Source organism: Zymoseptoria tritici, chromosome 2 (genome assembly GCF_000219625.1).
Source record: "Zymoseptoria tritici IPO323 chromosome 2, whole genome shotgun sequence".
Lineage (NCBI taxonomy): Eukaryota > Fungi > Ascomycota > Dothideomycetes > Mycosphaerellales > Mycosphaerellaceae > Zymoseptoria > Zymoseptoria tritici.
Window position 1 is genome coordinate 1,026,776 of NC_018217.1, and position 21,553 is coordinate 1,048,328.

The 21,553-nt window shown below is 53.1% G+C and overlaps 5 protein-coding genes across 5 annotated transcripts; 3 read left to right on the forward strand and 2 right to left on the reverse strand.

Moving 5' to 3' along the window:
• Nucleotides 1–66: 66 nt before the first annotated feature.
• Nucleotides 67–14,103, reverse strand: MYCGRDRAFT_90558 (uncharacterized protein; the record flags this gene model as incomplete). Its single annotated transcript, XM_003855628.1, has 5 exons — nt 67–142; nt 477–747; nt 1,192–13,400; nt 13,454–13,497; nt 13,555–14,103. The coding sequence occupies 5 exons, from the start codon at nt 14,101–14,103 to the stop codon at nt 67–69; spliced, it is 13,149 nt and encodes a 4,382-aa protein (XP_003855676.1).
• Nucleotides 14,104–14,394: 291 nt separating this feature from the next.
• MYCGRDRAFT_68036 (uncharacterized protein) lies at nt 14,395–15,646 on the forward strand (the record flags this gene model as incomplete). Its single annotated transcript, XM_003854783.1, has 3 exons — nt 14,395–14,556; nt 14,617–14,784; nt 14,843–15,646. 3 exons carry the CDS (start codon nt 14,395–14,397, stop codon nt 15,509–15,511), a joined length of 999 nt encoding a protein of 332 aa, XP_003854831.1.
• A 521-nt stretch (nt 15,647–16,167) lies between these two features.
• Nucleotides 16,168–18,231, forward strand: MYCGRDRAFT_36449 (uncharacterized protein; the record flags this gene model as incomplete). The annotated part of the gene is made up of 1 exon (XM_003854784.1): nt 16,168–18,231. One exon carries the CDS (start codon nt 16,168–16,170, stop codon nt 18,229–18,231), a length of 2,064 nt encoding a protein of 687 aa, XP_003854832.1.
• Nucleotides 18,232–18,469: 238 nt separating this feature from the next.
• On the reverse strand, nt 18,470–20,209 carry MYCGRDRAFT_90561 (uncharacterized protein; the record flags this gene model as incomplete). Its single annotated transcript, XM_003855627.1, has 5 exons — nt 18,470–18,676; nt 18,734–18,813; nt 18,878–18,976; nt 19,101–19,268; nt 20,125–20,209. 5 exons carry the CDS (start codon nt 20,207–20,209, stop codon nt 18,470–18,472), a joined length of 639 nt encoding a protein of 212 aa, XP_003855675.1.
• Nucleotides 20,210–20,968: 759 nt separating this feature from the next.
• MYCGRDRAFT_35535 (uncharacterized protein) lies at nt 20,969–21,524 on the forward strand (the record flags this gene model as incomplete). The annotated part of the gene is made up of 2 exons (XM_003854785.1): nt 20,969–21,221; nt 21,274–21,524. The coding sequence occupies 2 exons, from the start codon at nt 20,969–20,971 to the stop codon at nt 21,522–21,524; spliced, it is 504 nt and encodes a 167-aa protein (XP_003854833.1).
• Between the last annotated feature and the right edge of the window lie 29 nt (nt 21,525–21,553).

Genomic DNA, 21,553 nt, shown 5'->3' on the forward strand with positions numbered 1-21,553 from the left:
AGAGTTGTCTCGTCGATGCCACTAGTATTTCGCTTGACATAGAGGTCGCCATGAATACGCCGTCGATTAGTCCATTCCCGCAAAGTCGTGAATGATCGGCAGACATGTTGCTGATCCGAGTCGATGTAGTTCTGCTCGATTGCTGGAAAGTATTGGGAGGGTATAAGAGTGGTACTGCCATAGCACTGGACTTCTTGTCGGAGGACATCGATGCAGTGCTCTATTGCGAAGTCATGACCTGTCTTTGAGCAATGGAACGATGAATCTCACCTAGATGGACTGTTCCATGTAAACGGGTCTCTGGATAGAAGTCCGGATAGAGACTCTTCCGAAGTGCATTCTTTGTCGATCAGCATATGTATCCGTGGTTGGAAAGTGCAGGGGATACCGTACGACACAATGCAAAGTGTGGAACACATCCAGCCTGACGCAGTCTTAGTGCCCTTGTCAGCCCGAATCAAGAGGAGGTGACTCACCCCGCGGTGTAGCCTCCTAAGCCCTCATCACGGTAGTTCGCATGTCTTGCTCCCCAAGTATCAGCTGCCTCTTCCTCGGATAACGAGATGTATCTACATCCGATCAACTCGTTCCATGCGTCGTCTATAGCTTGCGAAGGCGTTCCGACGTATCTGTGGTTTTCGGGCCAGGCTGCACTGTCATTGAATGTTCTCCATGTCTCCCCATGGACCTCAAACTTTGGCGTGCCAGTGAAACGTCGGAGTTCGAGAGGTACCAGCGTAGGCGGTCCTGACAATGATGAGTTCAGATGTACATTGCGACCAAACTTTGTGACGTCTCACGCATATCCGTCGTGAATCCTGCTTCATAGGTACCCAAGTCTGTAGCACTGCACCTCGCTAATTGCGTTGATAGAATGATGCACCCGAGGGATGAAATCAGAGCGAGCGCTTTCCAGCAGAAGAGCTCAGAAGGTGCGCTCCACGCCAAACCCTTTTGACGGCATGGTTCATGGCTACCATCGTTGGCCGAAGGTGTCAGCAGAGAGTAGTAAGGGTCGGACATAGAATTCAGTGATCAGTGGGCAGACGTCGACAAAGAAAAGATGTGTGTGACACAGCCGCCCTGGGTATCAAACCCAAGACGGCGAGTCTTGGCAGCCGAGCTAAGGTGGAAAGGGAAATTCGTGCGCTTTGTACTCATGCTTGAAACAGGAGCCTCATCGTTAGATACTTGTGGCAGTAGCGACCGCATCGAGATCAGTCTCAAAGCACCTGATCCAGCGCTTGATCGCATCCTGTCGCTTCAGCGAACCATCGTACGTGAAGTGTATGTTCAAGATATCAACGCTTGCGTGGGCAACGATCTCGAACACAGCAGTTCGAACACTTGGCGTAGTAGACCGATATATATCAGAGGGCAGGCTGAGCTCGTGGAGCATTCCAGGGCCTGTCTCGAGTGCTTGATGCCGACCTGTGTAGTTGAAGGCCATTTCGAGAGGAGCAGTCGCTGGAGAGCTCGCCAAGGTAGCCAATTCAGACGCTTTTGCGACCTGATGGGCAGCATCTTCGAAGCAAGCTGCCGGGTTGATCTTCAGCTGATAGGGGTGGAACATCGTGAACCATCCGATGGTACGCATCAGATCCATTCCATTCTTTGACAAACGTCCATGGCCCGAGCTGTGTATGATAATGTTGTGACGATCGGCGAAAGTCTGGCCAAAGCTGCGCAAAAGTGCTGCCAAGATTGCTCTTTCAGGGCGAACTGCTTTCGAGAGGTTGTGTGTAGTGATCATCGTCGTGATCATGGCATCTGAGCGGGTAAAGCCTGATGGAAGACCCCAGTACGAGAAGATGTCATCGACGTCCTCGATAAGTGGAGGCGCTCCGCTGCTGGGTCGAAGTTTGCTCTCCGAAGACTGACACCATGTTGAATACTCCTCAGACCTGTGGCCAAAGACTTGGGTCTGCGGAACATCCGAGAGCAGCTGCTGTAGATCGCTGGCAAATATTCTCCAAGAGTAAAGATCGAAGATGAGATGATGAAAGGCAAACGCCAAGGTTTGACCGGCAGAAGAGTTGTGTGACTGTACGACGAACACGGGTCCTTCCTGGACGTTGATTCGGCTTCGTAAGGACTTGAAGCTTTCGTCCCTGATTGCTTCGGAGCATGTTAGCTGCTGGATCTCGAAAGACGAGTCCACTCCGGGAGAAATGTACTGCTTCCACTGCTGAGCTTCAGTGCGAATGAAGCGTGCTCGCAACATGCTATGCTCTTCGGTCAAGAGCGTAAGCGCATTCTGCAACTTGCTCTGCACTACTGACTCTTTGAGCCGCGCCATAAAGACAAGCTGATGATCACTGTTGCCGGCCGGATATCGGAGGAAATGCATTTCTTGGGACGAGGATAAATCGAAGCATTCACTTTGTAGAGCAAGAGGGGTTATTCTGTCCGGGTCTGGCACATGGACCAAGCGGAAGCCTGCGGATAGCTGGGCAATGGTTTCCATCATGAAAACATCGACGACGCTGGCAATGTTGTGATATCCGAAATTTCGGCAGAATGCAAGGACTTGCATGGAGCTGATAGAGTCGCCGCCAAGAGACGAGAAAGTCGTGTGAAGATTGATCTTGTCGATCGGCCAATTCAGCACCTCACTCCATGCTCTTTGCAGCAATCGCTCAATCGGGGTCGACGGCTTTTCGTTCCGAGACTGGTCGCTGTTTGCAATGCCTGCCTGCAGGTCTTGGATCGGCAGTTTGCTGAAGATGTCTCGCAAACGTCGACGATCTAGCTTCTGCGACCACGTCAAGGGCCGTCGAGAAAGAGGGAGGAAGAATCTCGGTATCATGAACGCTGGAAGCTCCAATGGCAGCGTCGTCTCGAGCTTCGTTTTCAAGGGGGGCCATATTTCTGGGCATTGATGAGCCGAGAGAAGGTAGACCTCTTGGTCAGCGACTTCGAAGCTGATGTAAGCTATGAGTACTTCGCCTGCACGAAGCTCGGCGACATCTAAGGCGACTTCAAATCCTGTGGCATCAATAATACGGCGAATGTGGTGCTCAATCTCGCCCAGTTCCAGCCTCTGGCCTCGCAATTTGACTTGTGCATCTTTTCTGCCAATATAGACGAGGCTTCCGGTTGTGTCGTATCGGACGAGATCTCCAGTGACGTACACTCGTGCTTGTTCACGACTCGGCCAGCTAAATTGAGATATCCAAGAAGGGATCCGTATGAAGGAGGCTCGCGTTTGAGCTGGATCGCCTCGATATTCACGAGCAATGAGCGGACCTTCGAGAAGTAACTCGCCTACGGTACCGATAGGTGCCAGCCGGTCGTGGTTGTTCGGATCGGTAATCCAGGTAGCACAGCCGGAACCACGACCGATGGTGCTGGCTGAAGTAACGCTAGATACCTCGTCGTGAATCGTGGCGGTGACGCAGCACTCACTTGGACCATAAACATTGATCAGGCTAACGGCATGTTGCCATTTTTCCACATGAGCTGGCGTTAACGCCTCGCCACCGAGCGCGAGTACCCGAAGTCCTGGCACATTAGAGGGCTGCAGTACATTCGCCACGGATGGCGTCAAGTGTGCCCAATTTACATCGAGGGAGGTTATCGCACCCGCCAGATCACCGATACGGTCTGCTTCCGAGGGGACGCAAATACAGCCACCGACGATGAGCGTGGAAAGAATGTCCTCGATGCAAGTATCGAATGCATACGAAGAGAATTGAAGGACTCTTGAGTTCTGGTCAAGCTTGATGCGACGTATATGGCCGGCAGCGCTGGAGCAGTATGAACGGTGCTCAATGACTGATATCTTCGGGCTGCCAGAAGTACCTGACGTTGCAATGAGATATGCGGCTGATGACGGGCGAAGTGCTACCGTCCGCCAGCCTTTGCAAGTTGGCAAGGACTCGTCAGAAGCACCTCCTATCAACAACCGGTCTTGCAGCACCACGGCGGCAGTAGCCGCAGTCGACGCGGAGTGCAGGAGCAAACAAGCATTGCTCTTGCTTGCTGCGCACTGAAGCCGTGAGATAGGGTGCTGAGCATCGAGAAGAAAGAATGCAGCTCCAGCTTTGAGCACACCGAGCAGCGCAACCTGCGCCCATTTGGATTTCTCGAAACACAGCAGCACCGTGTCCTCCATTTTGACGCCGAGGGCGACTAGCAGGTCGGCGACTCTGCAAGCCTGGGCTTCCAGCTCGGCATATGTGAAGTTTCCATCCCATGCGTGAACCGCCAGAGCGCTGGGCCGTAAAGCTGCCTGCCACTCAATAAGCTTGTGGATGCAATTGTCGACAGGGAGCGGGGCTTCGTTGTTCCAGATTCCGATTTGCTGTTCGTCTTGTATTGTCAACATGCTCACATCCGATAGCATGGTAGCGGCACTCTCTCTGCAGACCGCAAGCGCCAAGTGTTCAAAGTGGGCGAGCATACGCCTCATCTGTGCTTGCGGGAGGAGACATGCGTCGTACTTTGCCCGTATCAAGACAGAGTCTTGGCCGATCTCGCAGATGATAGTAAGAGGATAAGTTCGAAAGGTCGTTTCCCATTCCATGTCCTGATATTCCATGATCTTGGAATCGCCTCGAATTTCGGATGGCTGAACGACGAGTAGATTGTTGAAATTGCAAGCAGACCTGCTGTTGTCGTCGATGTTTCTGATGTGCTGCAGTCCATAGTGTTGATGAGGAATGGCATCGATGACAGTTTTCTGCACAGCACTGGTGCAGGATTCGACGGACGTGGTGGCCGATGCCATGCGAGTACGGAACGGAATTGTGGCAATGGTTGGGCCGAGCACCTCGTCAATAAATGGGACGGTAGACGTCCGACCGGACAAGGTCAACCCGAAGATGATGTCCTCATTGTCCGTATAGCGAGACAACAAAATTGCCCAAGTCGAGATCAGCACAGTGGCGAGAGTGACTGAAGAACCTTCCTTCCGTGAAAAGCTAAACCTGCGATCGAGTGAGCTGTCAGGCTTGGGCACGTAAGTCCGACTTGTCGTGGCTGGAAACACGGAGCTTTTCGCGCTTTGAAGTTGATGCGCCCAGAAAGAAGCAGCACTTCCGGAATCGGCGTCCACGAGATATTTGATGAATCGGTCATAGCGTGAAAGGGCTGCCTCACGTTTGACCAAGCATCCCGGCTCCTGGTAAGCTTCTTCAATCATCTGGACCATCTTTGGAAGCGAGTTGCCGTCGTAAAGGGCATGATGCAAAGTCCACACAAAGTACCTCTCGTCACCATCAATGCGGATGATGGCGTATCGCGACAGCTTCTTCCCTAGGCCAACGTTCAACATCGCATCCGACCGAAGGTATTGCTGCAGATCATGGCCGGTCTCCCATTTTATTGCATCTTGCAGCACGACCTGTAGAGTACCACAAGTGTCAGACAGGAAGAATCTGGTTCGGAGAATGGCGGCGCTGTGTACTGTCTCTTCAACAGCCCTCTGGAAACCGCGTACGTCAACTCCGCGCTTCAGTCGAAATACTTGCTGCGCCATGTATGAGTTTCTGTGCTTGATAGACAGCGCCAGAAGTCCTTCCTGCAGAGCAGTACAAGGATATATGTTCTCAACCAGATCCACCGAAGAGCCGCACTGGGCGGCGGCTTGCAGGCGTGCCTCCTGTATCATGGGCTGTGGGAGTAGCGAAAGCGGCTCTAGGGTATGCTCGCTCGTGCGTGCGGTGCGATCGCGGACCGTCAAAGACAAATCTGAGAAATCATGACACCTGAATAAGTCCGCGACTGTGATCAAGAGGCCCTCCCCGCGGGCTAACGCAACGACTCTCATGGCCAGGATCGAGTCTCCACCAAGCTGTAGGAAGTTGTCATTCATGCCAATACTTTTCTCTTCCAAAGCAAGACATCTTGCCAATATGCTGCAGAGCTTGCATTGCATCCAAGTAGTTGGTCGAGGCGGCGAACTAGTGTGAGGCGCCGTTCGCTCGATGATCCTCGATACCAAAGACGGTCCGAGTCCCACTAGCTGTCGCCTATTTATCTTTCCGGACCTGCTGAGTGGCATGTGCGATAAGGGTACGACGACTGACGGCACCATGTAAGGGGCCAAGAATCTCGATAGATGTCGGGACAGACCCGGCCATCGATCAATAACGTCGTCGACTCTGCTGTCATCAATATTCAGCTCGTCGCTGACTGTGGAGCTCCTTGGCGATACAAGAGCTGCCAAGATGGAGCCACTCCGCAGGGTGACGCTTATGACAACCACATCGTCTTCGGGCAGTTGCGTCTTGATATGGTGCTCCACCTCGGTGACCTCAACTCGCTGACCTCGAATCTTGACTTGCTGCTCATCTTTGCGTGCCACGAACTTAAGGGTCCCATCAGGGGCATAGCGAACGAGATCACCACATACAAATTTGCGGGTGGACGATTGATCCGACCAGGGACACTCATTCCGGAAACCCCCGGCATCGTTTCCAATGTAACCTCTTGCTACGATTGGACCCTCCATCACGAGCTCCCCAACAGCTCCAATTGGCACAAGTGCCGTCCAGTCATTGGGATCAACGATCCAAGCGCGTCCGCCGAGTGGTCGGCCAAGATGCGTGCGAGGGGTGTTCCACTTCATCTCCTGTGCCATGCTTAGCGTCGTTTCAGCTGGGCCGGAACATTGAAATAAGCGGACATGGCTGGCCCATGTATCAATTGTTTCCTGCCTCATCGGTTCTCCGCCAACAACAAGAACGCTCAAATCTGGACTGTCTGATGGCATCAAGAGTTGAACAGTCGAAGGCGTGAAGAACGCCCAGTTGACTTCAAACTGCCTGAACAACATTGGGAGGTTGTTCACTCGGTCATGTTCCGATGGAACGCACACACAACCACCTCGCATGAGAGTAGTGAAGAGCTCATATATGGCCATATCGAAGACAAAGTCCGCGAAATTGAGCACTCGAGACGCAGAGTTGATGTCGAGAGCGGAACCGTGCGCTAAGACGCTGGCGCAGATCGTGGAGTGCTGCAGTATTATGCCTTTCGGTGAACCGGTCGATCCGCTGGTGAACACGATGCACGCCTTGTTCGCGGGACCAACCTTTGCTTTCGGCAGGTGAGTCTCTGATCCGGTTGATGTAGTATCGCCAACAGTTACAACAATGGGCAGAAGCTTGTCCAGTGCAGCCGTAAGTGATTCCGAAACTAGCAAGATCTTTGCTTGCGACTGTCTCAGGATGCTTTGCAGTCTCAGCGGAGAATTGGATGGACCCAGGAATACAAAGCATCCTCCCGCTTGAAGAACGGCGAGTGCAGAGACGATTGCAAACTTAGACTTCTCGAAGGCCAGCGCAACGACCACTTCCGCATGAACCCCGAGACTGATCAGCCGAAGGGACAAGTTTCTAGACATGTCGAGTAGTCCTTTGTAGGTAAGCTTCCCGTCCCATGCACTGATTGCTTCAGCATCCGGCTGGGCCAAGGCCCAATGCTCAATCTCGTCGTGAATACATGACAGTGGCTCTGACAAGCCGCACTCGTGCCACGCGGTCAGCTGCTCCAAATCATGCGGACCGACTTTGCAAATGTCTCCGATCTCGGTATGTTGGGGTCGTCTGACCAGCTGATGCAAATAATGCTCCAGCTGTCTCACTGCTCGTTCGAGCTCCACGTACGATATTTGTGCCTCATCGAAGCTGCAGTCGAGAGTGATAGCTGTCTCGCTGAGGACAATCTGAACCATGAGAGCGTATACATTGAAATCGTGAAGGGTGCCGACTGTGTTGTACGATCTGAACAGATCGCCTGGCACAGCATCTGATCGATCTGCCTGTATAACCAGCAGTGTCTGGAATCGACAAGCGGCTTGCGTGGAACAATCCAGCTTCGTGATGTGTTGTAAACCGGTCTGTTCGTAAGGCATCATGGCAATGCGCTGCTGATGAACCCGCTTGAGGAGGCGCTGGACTGTGTCTCCAGCTTCTACTCTGACTCGGACAGGTACCGTGGCGAACGTGGGTCCCATAATGTTTTCCACTCGAGCAAGTGTTCCGGTGCGACCGGTGAGGGTGGCACCAAAAACGGCGTCTTTCGTACCCGTGTACGCCATCGAGGTCAAGGCCCAGGCTGTCCAGATGATGTCGCGAGTCGTCGCATAGGGCAAGGTCCTGGACTGAATTTCAAGCTGAAAACTATGGCTCTTGTACGATTTGGGCCGAGCGTAGCTCGGCAGCTGTTGTGGGAAGAACAAATATTCTTCAGTGGTCGCTAGCATCTTCGTCCAGAAGGCTCGTTGCGAATCAAGACTGATTTGCGAAATATGATGGACGAAGACGTCAAACATAGGTTGAGGTTCAAGAGCCAGTCCTTTGTACACGCTTGCAACAGCGTCCAGCACAAGTTGGAATGATCGACCATCGTAGACTGCGTGGTGCAATGTCCAGACGAATGTCTGGGTTCTGCCAGCGGTCACAATACAGTACCGGCCAAGTCGAGTCCCAAGGGCTAACTGGCGCATAGAGCCGTCTGCCAGGTAGGAATCAAGATCTTCTTCAGCCTCCCATCCAATGAGCTCGTCCACCACGACCTGGAGCATGTTAGCAGGCGACTGCATGATGCGCGTTCGCAAAATTGGCGCAGCTCGGGCCACCGTTTGCCACGCGTCTTTGAATCGAGTAAGGTCCACGTCAGACGGTAGTTGGAAAACGTGCTGTGCCACGTACGATCCCTCATTCATCATCGAGAGAGCCATGATGCCCTCTTGTAAAGGCGTGCAAGGATACATGTTGCTGATGGAATGTTTCGCAACACCACAAATCTCTGCCGCTGTTTCTAGCAAATCGCTCAGATTGGCCGCAACGGTCTTGGTGATTAAAGCGAACGGAACCAAACACTGAACGCCGTCCGGCTGCCAATCTCTAGCCACGAGTGCCATATCCGCCAATCTAGGCTTCAGTAGAACGTCCTGGCCGGTAAGATGAATGCGGTATTGCGGTTGTCGTCCGGCAGCGACCAGTCTCATTGCAGAAATAGAGTCTCCACCGTGCTCCAAAAAGCTATCGTTGCGGCTGATAGAAGCCAAGTCAACCCCAAGAACGAAATGCCACAGCCGGGACAGTCTGATCTCCATGGATGTTGAAGGAGATACCCTACGACCGGTATAGCCGTCAGAATAGGGAAACAAAACGGAATCCCGGGACATTGAAGCTGCAAGAGCACGCAAGTGTTTCCGATCCGTTTTCCCGGTCGTGGTTCGCACCAATTCCCCGACCGGAATGAAGGCCGATGGTATCATGTGGCGGGGAAGCAACTTGGTGAGATTGTCCATTAGATCACACAGCCGTGCTTGAAGCTCAAATCGAGCATGTGACAAGGCATCTTCGGCATATGGAGGCTGTCGTGCAAATGCAACAAAAGCGGTGAGGTCGCCATTGCGATTGGCGCCATCCACTTTCGCGAGCTCGACCACAACCGCACTAGCGTCTGGAAGGCATTTTCGGACGATGTTCTCGACATGACTTATCTCCACTCGCTGCCCACGTATCTTGACTTGAGTATCCGCCCTTCCCAAAAGAGCGACTGAACCATCGTCCACGAGCCGAACCAGATCCCCAGTCTTATACAATCTGCGTATGCCGAACTCTTCAACCGGTAGCCAAGCCGGATTTTGTATGAACTTGAGATTGGTCTCTATCTCATTGTTCAAATAGGCCCGTGCGAGAGTCGGTCCTTCTATGAGCAGCTCACCGACGGCGCCGAACGGGGCAAGCTTGTCATGGTTTTGAGACAATGTGACCCATCCGATACATCCATGGGCACGCCCGACCACGGAGGGAGAAGAACGATTCGAGAGAGGTTCCGTTGCATGGCTCATGCAAGCCACTTCGGTTGGCCCGTACACATTGACGAGACGTACACATGATGACCAGGTGTCGATTGCACTTTGCGACATCGGCTCGCCGGCAAGATAGAGTGTTCGTAGATGCGGCATTCTGGAAGGTGATCCCAGCAAATGCGCAAGAGAGGGTGTTGTCGCTGCGTGCGTTACCTTCATGTCGTTCATAAATCCAGCAAGATCACTGTTCAACTCCTCGTCGGATGGCATGCATACGGTGCCTCCAAAGAGAAGCGTAGTCCATATGTCGTCGATCGCCGTGTCGAATCCGAACGAGGCAATTTGTGCCATGCGAGTTTGCGCATCCTGATCGACTGACTTGCTCCTGTGCAATAGGCCAGTTGCCCATGTTCGATGCTCATGGACGATACCCTTCGGCCGGCCTGTCGTACCGGAAGTGTAAAGGACGAAGGCAATGTGGGACGGGTCCACCAATGTCTGAGGCGGCCCCTCATGGGATGCATTGTCCAGTAGCCCTGCGAAAGCGTGCCCATCCAACGCGACGGCAGGTACTATCCCTTCGAATCGAGGTAGCTGTGTTTGAGAACATACTACGACACGTGCTGCGGTCTCTTTGAGAACATCATTTACCCAGCTCTGCGGATGAGCCGGATCGAGCGGCACAAAAGCTCCTCCTGCCTTCCAAACAGCCAACATTGCTACGGCGGCCCACGGATGTTTTTCGAAGCATATTGGAACCATGGAATCAGGGTGAATATTGTACTTCTGATGCAGAAGATGCGCGAGACTATCGGATGCAACGTCCAAATCCCGATAAGTAAGGTCGCCTGCAGTGGTCGTGACCGCTACTGCTGCATGGTTCTCCTGGAGGGACGGGGCCAGCAAGTCGTGCATGCAAGCGCTCAATGAGCGTGGTATGTCCGCATTGAACGACCGTATCAACTCCTTATCGTGAACTGCACAGAAGTCCAGATCACCGATCCGCTGTCCCGCCTCGGCTTCCGCAAGGCCTTCAGCCAAATGTCCAAGTTGGCGAAGGAATCGGTACGTACAATGGCCGGAGAGGATTTGAGAATCAAAACTAGCCTGAACTTTGACCTTGCCAGGCTTGTTGTGGCAGACGATGTTCATTGCGTATGTGGTAAAGCCGCCCCACGTATCCATCTTGATTTGGGAAGATAGCATTCTCGAGTTGTATCGGTCCTCGCGCCCATAAACAATCAAGAGAACGCCAAAGCTGCAGGCTTGGCTCGCACTATCGCTCAGCTTCCGGATATACGGAAGGCCGAGTTGCTCGTAAGGTATGGAGCTGATACTGTCCGCTTGTATCTGGAGCAGGAATTGCAAGACGGTGTTCTCCAACCGCACACGTGCGCGCACTGGAATAGTGGCAATCGTCGGCCCCATGACGTTCTCGATATCAGGCATCGAAGATGTTCTGCCGTGAACCGTGCTCCCAAAGGTCACATCCTCGCTGGCACAATACTGTGACAGAAGTAGCGCCAGACTTGCTTTGAGGATCGTTGCGACTGTGACAGGAGAGCGCCCGCGCAAGTTCAGGTCGAAAGTGTGCGACAAGATCTTGTCAGCCTTGACACGTTGTGCAGGCAAAATGCGCGGAAACGACATCAAGGGTGCTCCATCAAGATATTGCGTCCAGAAGGTCTCCGAAGCCGCCGGATCCTGGCAGTCCACGTAGCGGACGAAGTCTCCAAAGTCAACCAGAGGAACAGCAGACAGGCCCTCGTATTCCCTCGCGATAGCTTCAAACAAGAGGGCCGACGACCAAGCGTCGAATATCGCGTGGTGTGCGGTCCAGACCATGACTCTCGAGCCGTCAAGGGCCTCGACAATGCAATACCGGGCAAGCGCGTCGCCACACTGCATTGAAATCGCCTTATCCTGCACGAGATACTGGTCTAGGTCTGTATGCGATGACCATGTTATCTTGCGACCGACAATCGCTTGCATCAGCGAGCCCTCCGGAGTCCGAACCATTACTGTCCGCAATATCGGATGACGAGCGACGACACGGTCCCACGCCTCGCGATAGCGGCTCATGTCGAGGTCCCGAGCAAGATATATGGAGAACCTGACAATGTAGGCATCATCTACCACGGCGGTGAGCGAGAACATCCCTTCCTGTAGCGATGTGCAACGGTATGCATCCAAGATTTGAGAGCCGTCCGCTCCGGGAGCGTTCGATATCTGTCGTTGTATATGGGCAAGCATGGGCCGATCTAGAACAGTCTCGGGCGTGTATTCTCCGCGGTCCGAGACTGGTGAGAGCATTGACATCTGCCGAGCAGCGTGCTCGAGGTTGCAACTTTGCAGAAGGTGCTGTGCGTTCAAGCACCTTCCCTGCTTGCGAAGCTCGCTGACAATGCGAGTACACTGGACTGAATCCCCACCCACGGAATAAAAGTTGTCTTCTATGCCAATAGTCTCTTTTGGCAGACCGAGGACCGCTGACCATGCTGCGCGCAGCAGGAACTCATCATTTGTCCGTGGGGGTGCCGGATTTGGACTCGAAGCAAAAGCCTTTATACCAAGCTCGCTTACGGCACTGCGGAGGAGTTCTCTGTCCATTTTGCCATTTCGAAGACGGGGTAAGAAGTTCAATGGTATGAATAATTCGGGCACCATGAACCGGGGGAGATCTTTGATGAGCCTGGATTTGACTCCTTGCATCGAGGCTCGAAATTCTGGACCAAGTCGCTCGATTGCAACTGGCGAATCGGCAGGTCCATCAAGACGTGGCGGTTGATGAACGCAAATCGCAGCGAAAAGAACACAGCCGGCCTCGCTACCAGCCAAGATCGTAGCATCGACTGCGAGTTCTGTGCTGTCATTAAGGATGTGATGCATGCGACATTCCACTTCGGCTGGGTCCACTCTCTGACCTCGTATCTTGATCGCTGCATCTTTTCGTCCGATAATTTGTACAGAGCCATCGGAATTGTATCGAGCCAGGTCGCCGGTCTTGCAAAAACGTGGTGGGCCAGGGCAGTCCAGTTGAGATTGCCAAGTTGTCCAAGAGACGAACTTGTCACTGGATTGCAGCTCGTTATTGAGATAGTGGCGGGCAAGACTCCAGCCTTGCAGCAGCAGCTCGCCGATCTCGCCGATCTTCGCAAGCCTATTTTGATTTTCTGCATCCACAATCCAACTCCTGCAGCCGATGGCATAGCTTCCAAGGATATGTTGATTCTCCGCAGCTACGACCCGAAGCAGTGCCATGTTTGTCTCGGTGGAGCCATAAGCAATGATGAGTGTTCGATCAGCAGTCCACTTGTCCACCAGCTCCGGGGATATGGGCTCGCCGCCAAGAGACAATGTCTTGAGAGTAGGGACATCCTCCTCAGCGAGGCTCCGAAGGAATGTGGGTGTCAAGATACCGGTATTGATGTTGTGCTCTTGAATGTATCGGGCCGGATTGTTGATTCTCTGCTCCTCGGAAGGGATGAAGACGGTCCCGCCGGCGAAGAAGGTGGCAAAGATCTCGCACATGCTAGGCGACCAAATGTAAGACGCAAATTGTAGCATTCTAGTGTGAGCTCCAAGCGCGAATGGCTGTACCAGCGCGGCTGCCATGGTGGTGAAAGATCTGTAATGCATGTCAGTCTCGCGTCTGTCCTTATCTAGTTCCATGGGTGCTACCGGTGTTCCATGACCACGCCTTTGGGCGTGCTAGTGGTTCCTGACTATTCAACGTCAGTCGCACTCTCGCTCTCCATACATTGCTAGATCTCATTCCTCACCGTGTACATCACAAACGCTGCACTTGCTGGGTCGACTGTGCTTCGGTGTTTCCTTTCGAGCAATCGCAGGCCGTCCAACCAGCTCTTCTCAATGACAACGCTACTAGTGCTTTCAGGAAGCTCCAAAGATTTTGCGGTGAGCGGGGAACAAAACACTATCGGAGCATTGCAGTCACCGAGGATTGCATTCTTCCGAGGCGCTGGCTCCGCGGGATCGATGGGAACATAGACAGCACCAGCTTGAAAGATGGCCAGCATGGCGGCGACGGTCCAGACGGATTTCTCCATGCACAGTGCGATGCAAGTCTCCGATGGGAAGTCCTGGGACAGGAGGTAGTTAGCAAGAAGCTTAGCGTAGCGATCCAGGTCGCCATATGAGATGGCTCCATCCCAGGAGCAGACGGCTTGTCGAGAAGGATGCATTCGCACCCGTTCCTCGAAGAGGTCGGAAATGCTTGTGTCAACCAGAGGGACAGGTTTGTCGCTCCACGTGCGGATACGCTGCCAGTCGTTCAAGTCCACGCCGTGGACGTTCGTAGTCTGAGCCATAGTCTGTGGATTCGTGGCGAAGCCGAAAGGCGAAGATCGTAAAGTATTGTCGTGATTCACAACCAATGCCGGCATTTGCAGGCAGTACTTGTGTACTGGAGCAAGGCTGACCAGGGGACCAAAGGTGTTTGAAACGACAATGATCTCGAAAGAGCAGAGCAAGCCTGGCCAGCACTGACACCAGATATAGACTAGTTTGGCAAGCAACCTTGCATCGGGTCGAGGGGTAGGACAGAGCTACCACCTTGAGTTTGCTCCTCCGCGACAAGACACTCGTGACTCGTCACTGCCATGGCTCTCGAACGAAGAGATCTGCTCTGCTTCACAGATGGGAATGATGAGCAGCGAAAACGATTTGCCATGGACCTTGTCGAGGACTACAGGCGTACAGGATTCGCGGTGCTGATCAATCATGGCATAATCGATGAAGAGATAGTCCAATTGTTCGAGCTGGTGCGTTCGAGCCTTACAAGTACGTGTCGAATAAGACGAAGCTAATGAGCCTACTTTCAGAGCAAGGCATTCTTCGCGCTGCCAGAGGGAGTCAAGAACAGCATCGCTCATGTCGCTGGCCCTGATCCGCAGCGAGGTTGGTCTCGAGTGGGAGCCGAAAACGCGGCAAGACTGTTTGCGAAAGAGTTCGGCAGCGGAGCTCTCAGCAAAAATGCATCAGACTGCAGGGTGCGTTGCAGGCGGAGTAGACTGAGAGCGTTTCGTCAGACTGATTTCACGCGCGCAGGAGCATTTCGACATGGGCGCGCCCAACGATGCGAAGTTCCCGAATCGGTGGCTCGATCCAGGCTATATCGCCAACTTCCGACCAGTCATGGAAGAGCACTTCGAGCGCTTCGCGGAGGTAACGATAAAGGTCCTCGAAGCCCTGGAACTGGGGCTGGACGTTCCGTTCGGATCGCTTTCACGTCGCCTGTACAATACGGCGAGTGAATTCCGCCTTTTGCATTATCCGGCAACGGACGTGGAGGTACTGAAGAACGGCTCGACGAAGCGGATTTGGCCACACTTTGACTTGGGAGTGATCACTCTGCTTTTCCAAGACATGTGTGGCGGGCTGGAGATCGAGGATCGCGCGACGTCAAATGCCTTTGTGCCTGTACTGCCAGAGACCTCGCGCGAGATGGTGACCAACATCAGCGAGACGCTTCAACGCTGGACCAACAACGAGCTATCGGCAGGTCTGCACCAGGTCTCGATCCCACCCCATCTGAAAGATGTGGAAGCTGGACGGGTTTCCGATCGATACTCGATTGCATTCTTCTGCAAGGCAGACCGAGAATCATCTGTGGGTCCTCTCCCACACTTCCTGTCTCCCAGCCGCCCCGCGCTGTACAAAGCGATGAGTGCCATCGAGTATCACCAACAACGGCTCAAGGCTGCGTACGAAGACTGAGGACACGTCGCCACTTGGCCCAGCTGTCCAATAGATCCACCCGCGCAGTGAAGCTTCCATCTCTTTGCTGCGCTCATGGCCCTGCGATCGTATCCTGCAGTGCTTTCGTGGAAGGTTTCGGTTCTGTGAGTCGGGGTGTGTGTTGAGGTGTGAGATGTGGTGAGGGAGGTGACGCAGATGAGGTTTATAATGTTGTTGCCTCAGGCAACCTCGACGTACCCGTGCTTACCTATTTCATTCCAGTCTAGGTGAGGTCCACAGGCACCATCTACCTAGGTACGTATTTGGACGCCATGCATCCCACGAGCCTTAGCACTAGGCCGGCAGGGCGGCCGTCCGACTGGGTGTTCGTGTATGGACGATTGCAGGTGGGTATAATGGCATCTTGCCGTGGCACTTTGCTCCACCCTCCACCCAAGGTAGTGTATCCAAGTACACAGATCCTGCTTTGACAGCGCTCACAGCATACCCCAAGCTAGACTGCTATGCGTCTTTTGCTGGGCGCGGGCTTGATTCCAATGGTCTCTGCATCACCGGGCTGGAACGATGAGACCATTTTTTGGAACGATCCGTGTATCTTCAGGCCGACGATCGTCTCGCCGAGCGCCAGTCCTCCACTGTTCTCAAGTGACCCAGCGCACCTGATGTCGACGTCGATGACACCATGCGCTGAGATTGCACTCCTCACCGCTGACCTCAACATCACGAGCTCTGATCAAGCTGTGAGGATTCCTGCAAAGCTGGGCTACGATTGCCTCACGAGCATACCATTCAATTCGAGCGCGGCAGTGCAATTGCTCGACTCTATGCGACCCTACATCGACTGGCAGACCACCCTCGCATATGTCAAAGATCCTCCGCCCGATTATGAGCAGAAGGTTCAACCGCCTTACGATTTCTGGGCCGTGTTTGAGGCCATGTACAGCCAGGCTCGTCGGGGCGAGTACGACAGCGAATATCACTTTGGGTGGGCGATTTACACCGCGTTTCAAGCCGCCCATGATGGCCATTTCATTTTCTTGCCGGACGTCATTAGTGGGATTATGACTTTTGGCAGGAGCATCCCCTTGGTGTCCGTGTCACTAGACGGAACGGCGTTGCCCGCCATTTACGCTTTGCAGGACATATCACGGATTGAAGAAGGGGCGACTCCGCCGGATCGAGTCGTGATGATCAATGGAAGAGATGCTACACAGTTCCTACTCGACTGGGCCTCTTACGGAGGTCTGCAAGACAAGGATGCCCTCTATAACAATGTATTCTTCAGTGCTGCACAGGTCTCTCTCGGCGCAAAGGGCTCAGGCAACGGGACGTTCTGCGGTGGCGGTCGGGGACGTTGGGTCTATCCAGGACCACTGACAACGCTGACCTTCGCCAATGGTACTACCATTTCCAGTCAGAACTTCGCTTCCGTGCATGTGTCCTTTAACAATATACGCTCAGGGGAAGACATCTACCGTCAGCATTTTATCCCGAATGCGAGTAATGTGCAGGATGCAGGTCAGGCCGCGGAAAACAGGACTAAGAAGGCCCCTACTCCTACTATACTTGGATCTTCTTCCTCGGTAACGGCCAACCCGACTTCGATTGCGCCCGGTTATCCCGTACCAGTTCTCTGCGAGATGAATAACCTCAACTCCGGCTACTTCCTCAAGGATGAGGTATACAAAGATGTAGCAGTGTTAAGCGTCCAGTCTTTTGTGGATCCCAAGGAAGATGAACTGCCCTTCCAAGCCGTCAATACACAATTTTTGGCCCTTGCCACGGCCGAAGGGAAGACTAAGCTTATCATTGATCTTTCGGCAAACGCTGGCGGTACCGTACTCCAAGGCTACGACTTGTTCAAACAGCTCTTCCCTTCAATTCTCCCGTACGGTGCGAGCCGATTTCGTGCCCATGAAGCATTCGACCTCATCGGCCGAGAGGTCAGCGAGTACGCCAACCGTGTACCTCGCTCTCTTGGGAGTAATGCAACCGCAAGACAGCTTCTATCGTCCTCGTTGAACTACCAGACAGATGTCTCGCAATCGTACGAGTCGTTTCCGGACTGGGCGACCAAGTACGGTCCTCACGTCCACAATTCGGACAATTTCACGAGCGTTCTGCGCTGGAACATGACCGATATCCTCACACCGGATAACAGCGGTGGAATATATGTTTCTGGGTATCTGAACCGATCCAACCTCACCTCCGGGAAGACTGCTCCTTTTCGACCGGAGAACATTGTGATAGTGACAGATGGCTATTGTGCCAGCACTTGTTCTATCTTCGTTGAGCTCATGTCGACTCAGGGAAAAGTCAAGACCATCGCTCTCGGAGGACGGCCGAACATGGAGCGTATCCAAGCGGTGGGCGGCGTCAAAGGCGCGAATGATCAAACCTGGCTCTCGATCTTCCACAAAGCCCAAATCCCATTTCGATTCCAGTTTCTACACACCGCCGACCATTACCGCTCCACGGCGCTTGGAAAGTACAACAATCTATGGCAGTTTCGAACCTCCCTGGCGCTGATGAACGTGCGAGACGCTATCCTACCTGGCCACGATGTTCCTGCACATTTTGTGTATCAAGCTGCAGACTGTCGCATGTTCTACACGCCACAAATGATGCTAGATCAAAGTGCGATATGGCAAAAGATAGCCGATACGGCATTCGGCCATGCCAGAAACAATTGCGTAGCGGAGAATGAGCCCGCTTGGGAGAAGCTAGTTCTACCATAATGACAGTGTGGCACGCATAGTCCAATCGATGTTCGACGTGCCCTTCCTCGAATTACAGACGGTGCTTGTACAGTGATAGCATTATATCATTGTCGTGTTCCCCATCTTGTTCTCACTTGCCCAGGCTACCACTGCATCGTAGTCTCTACACGTGCGTTGGTAACCCCAGCCTGTTACACCCTTTAATTCCTTGTCCATGGGCTCGATGTTGGTATCAGCACCACCTATGCAACTTGCGTTAGGTCCGCTCGTCCATATAAAGCTCAGTCCATGACCTACACATGAGCGATTGTCGCAAATAATCGAAGCAATGCCTCAGGTGTGCAGGATCTTGGTGGTCCTCGTGTGACGCTGACACGCCGTCACTGGCATCGTGGTGGTTCCCCTGCTGCCTCTTGTTCAGATGCATCGATACAGCTTTGTAGTATCCCCCGTGAATCGCATGCTGAATGCTCCGCATCAGCATGGTGAGAACAAAGAAAAACCTGTCTTGAATACTTACAAGGCAGTGCAGAGAGTGGAACACTGCTATCGCGGAGATTTCGGGGGAGACTATGGGATGCTGGACGAAGCCAAGACCATCTGCTCCAAGTGTCAGTACAAGAGGATGCCTGTGAAGTTGAAATACAGCACTACTTTCACGTACCCGGAAAGAGCCCCATCCAAGCCTTCTCGGTCTCATTTGACGGTGCGCTCGAGAATCTTCGGTCATAGACGAGCGTCTTCTTTACACTTCCCACCAGTTCTGTGATCTCGTCAGTGGGGTCAAGTCCAGACCATGATACTACGAGTCTCCTCACCCAACAATCCTGCCCGTTCAGGAGGTTTTAACATCGCCTCAAACCGTCCGGCTAAAAATCCCAACAGACCCATCGCACAGGATGTGAACACAAAGAACACATACAGAGTAGTGTAGGAGGGCGAGCAACGTCGGTAGTCTTGAATGCTTGGAAGTTCATGGTTTTCTTGTAAATCTCCTTCATCGTTGGCTATGGGCACATAGTTCGCTTGTTGGCGCTTGGGATACATGGCTGAAGCTGCCATAAAAGTTAGAGTGGAGACGCAACGTAGAGAGAGATGGAAAGCAACAATTTGTCTTTAGGAATGTACAGAGCGCGGGAAGTGTAACGCCCATGCAGATCAAGTGGAAGGAGCACACCTAAGCATAGACTCGGACTAGAGGTCCATTTGCTCCCGACAAATCGTCATCTTCGGCTAACAGTATAAGCCGGAGTATGTATGGCGACGGGAGCTTTGCATGAACGATGTCCAGCACAGCTTATAATGTTTGGAAAGGGTAGACAAACCCGGTCACGAGAAACGATTCACGAGTCACACGACATCGAGCCACGGCACCTGGAATGGGACTTCAAGAGAGATTTCGTAGCACACTATGAATGGTCTCGAAGCGATGAAGGAGTGAACAGACGGTGTGCAAACCATTACGATCTCGCAATTTCTCAAATTCTTGCCCGATAAAGAAGCTCGTAAGATTGCTGCAGCGTCCCGTTGGTCTTTCTTGATCTTTATCAGATCAAAATAAGCAGCGTGGCTGAACGCTGCCCACATTCCGGATGCTACTACTTGCTCGGGGCGTAGGCGTAGACCGCAGCGTCGTCGCCATCATCGGTGCGCTTGCTCGGGGCGTAGGCGTAGACCGCAGCATCGTCGCCATCGTCGGTGCGCTTGCTCGGGGCGTAGGCGTAGACCGCAGCGTCGTCGCCATCGTCGGTGCGCTTGCTCGGGGCGTAGGCGTAGACCGCAGCGTCGTCGCCATCGTCGGTGCGCTTGCTCGGGGCGTAGGCGTAGACCGCAGCATCATCGCCATCGTGTCTCTCGAACAAGGCTGCAAAGAGTCAGTACTCGTCGCGATTGTGGTAGCATAGTACGGACGGCTGATGTTCGCCTTCACAATAGGCAGACATTGAGAAGTCACCACTGTCGATGCCACGACGAGGAGGATCTTCTTGGTATACATCCTGATGCTTCGTCCGGAAGGCGGTGTCTGTCGTTGTATCGAGTAGAAAAGGTTTCTTGTGTGAGAGTTGGGAGAAGGACTTATATGTTTCGTCTACCGATCCAGATAGGCCGGGTCGAGGTCTGTTTGGAACGTCCATTGCATCATGGCAAGCTGCAGCAGTCAACTGCCGTGGTCGAGATAGCTAGTAGCGGTGGCACATGAGCTGTGAACCCCTGACAAGGCTGGAGGACATTCCGAAGAGCTTCTTGGGGAAAGTCTTATTGTGAAGGCGGAAATCTGATTCAACTAGGTCCAGGGCTATTGATTGTCGCTTGGCAGGAGCAGGCGCAACAAAGACAACAAGCTCACGGCATAGCATGTCTGAAGAACACAAGTCTGCGGAAGAAGTGCATCAACGACAAGACCTGACTTGCGAGAGACATATGCAGGAGAAATTACCATTTCTAGGTGGCAACGACCACGACGCGACGACCGAAAAGCCAGTGACGGCTCCAAGATCTCCACGCAAGAGACCATGGCTCATCTTGGGTGTCTCGCTGGGCAATTTGTCAATTCTTGTACTGAACATCCTCCTCATGATCAACACTCTGCATATCCAGGCACAAAGAAGAAGCTGTTTCAACACACCTGGGTGTACGTATCAGGTGCTTCGATACCGAATTCACTCGATGCTCTTACTCTTGCTGACAGCTTCTAGCAACCGCCGACAGAGTCGTGAGATGCGTTCAACGGCCATACAGTGAGACCGCTGGTGGGATGTATGCTGGAGAATCGAGGCCAGAGCTAGAGGATGCTTGGGACGATTTGATGCGGGCGGAAGTCTTCCGAGCAACGGCAGAGGACCTTTCTCTCGATGATGAAGCCGTGAACGACGCGGTCACGCTTGAGCATGGTGGGTATCTAGCCAGCTTGAGCGTGTACCATGCTCTTCACTGTATCGAGTGGATCAAGCGCAACTATGCAAGAGCTCATACTATCGACGAACTTCATGGCAAGGAAGGGCATCTTGGTATGTCGACCCTGTGCTCCCTCCAAACGAAGAGATCACTCACAGCGCATAGATCATTGCCTCTACTTCATCCGTGAATCGGTAACATGTCGGGCAGATGTGACCATCAACAGTTTTCACTGGGGCGAAGATAGTGATGTTCCTCTTTCTCTGCCTGGCAAAGAGCGTCCTTGCGTTGATCTTGCTGCTGTCCGGGAATGGATTCTTGAGCGTGCTTTGAAGCCGGGCGAACGAGCGGTCCATACTAATGGAAGTCTCGGGGCACCGCACAACAAGTATCGATTCGAGATGCCAGAAGGCTAGTGCCGTGGTGTTTTCTTCGGCATAAGGTA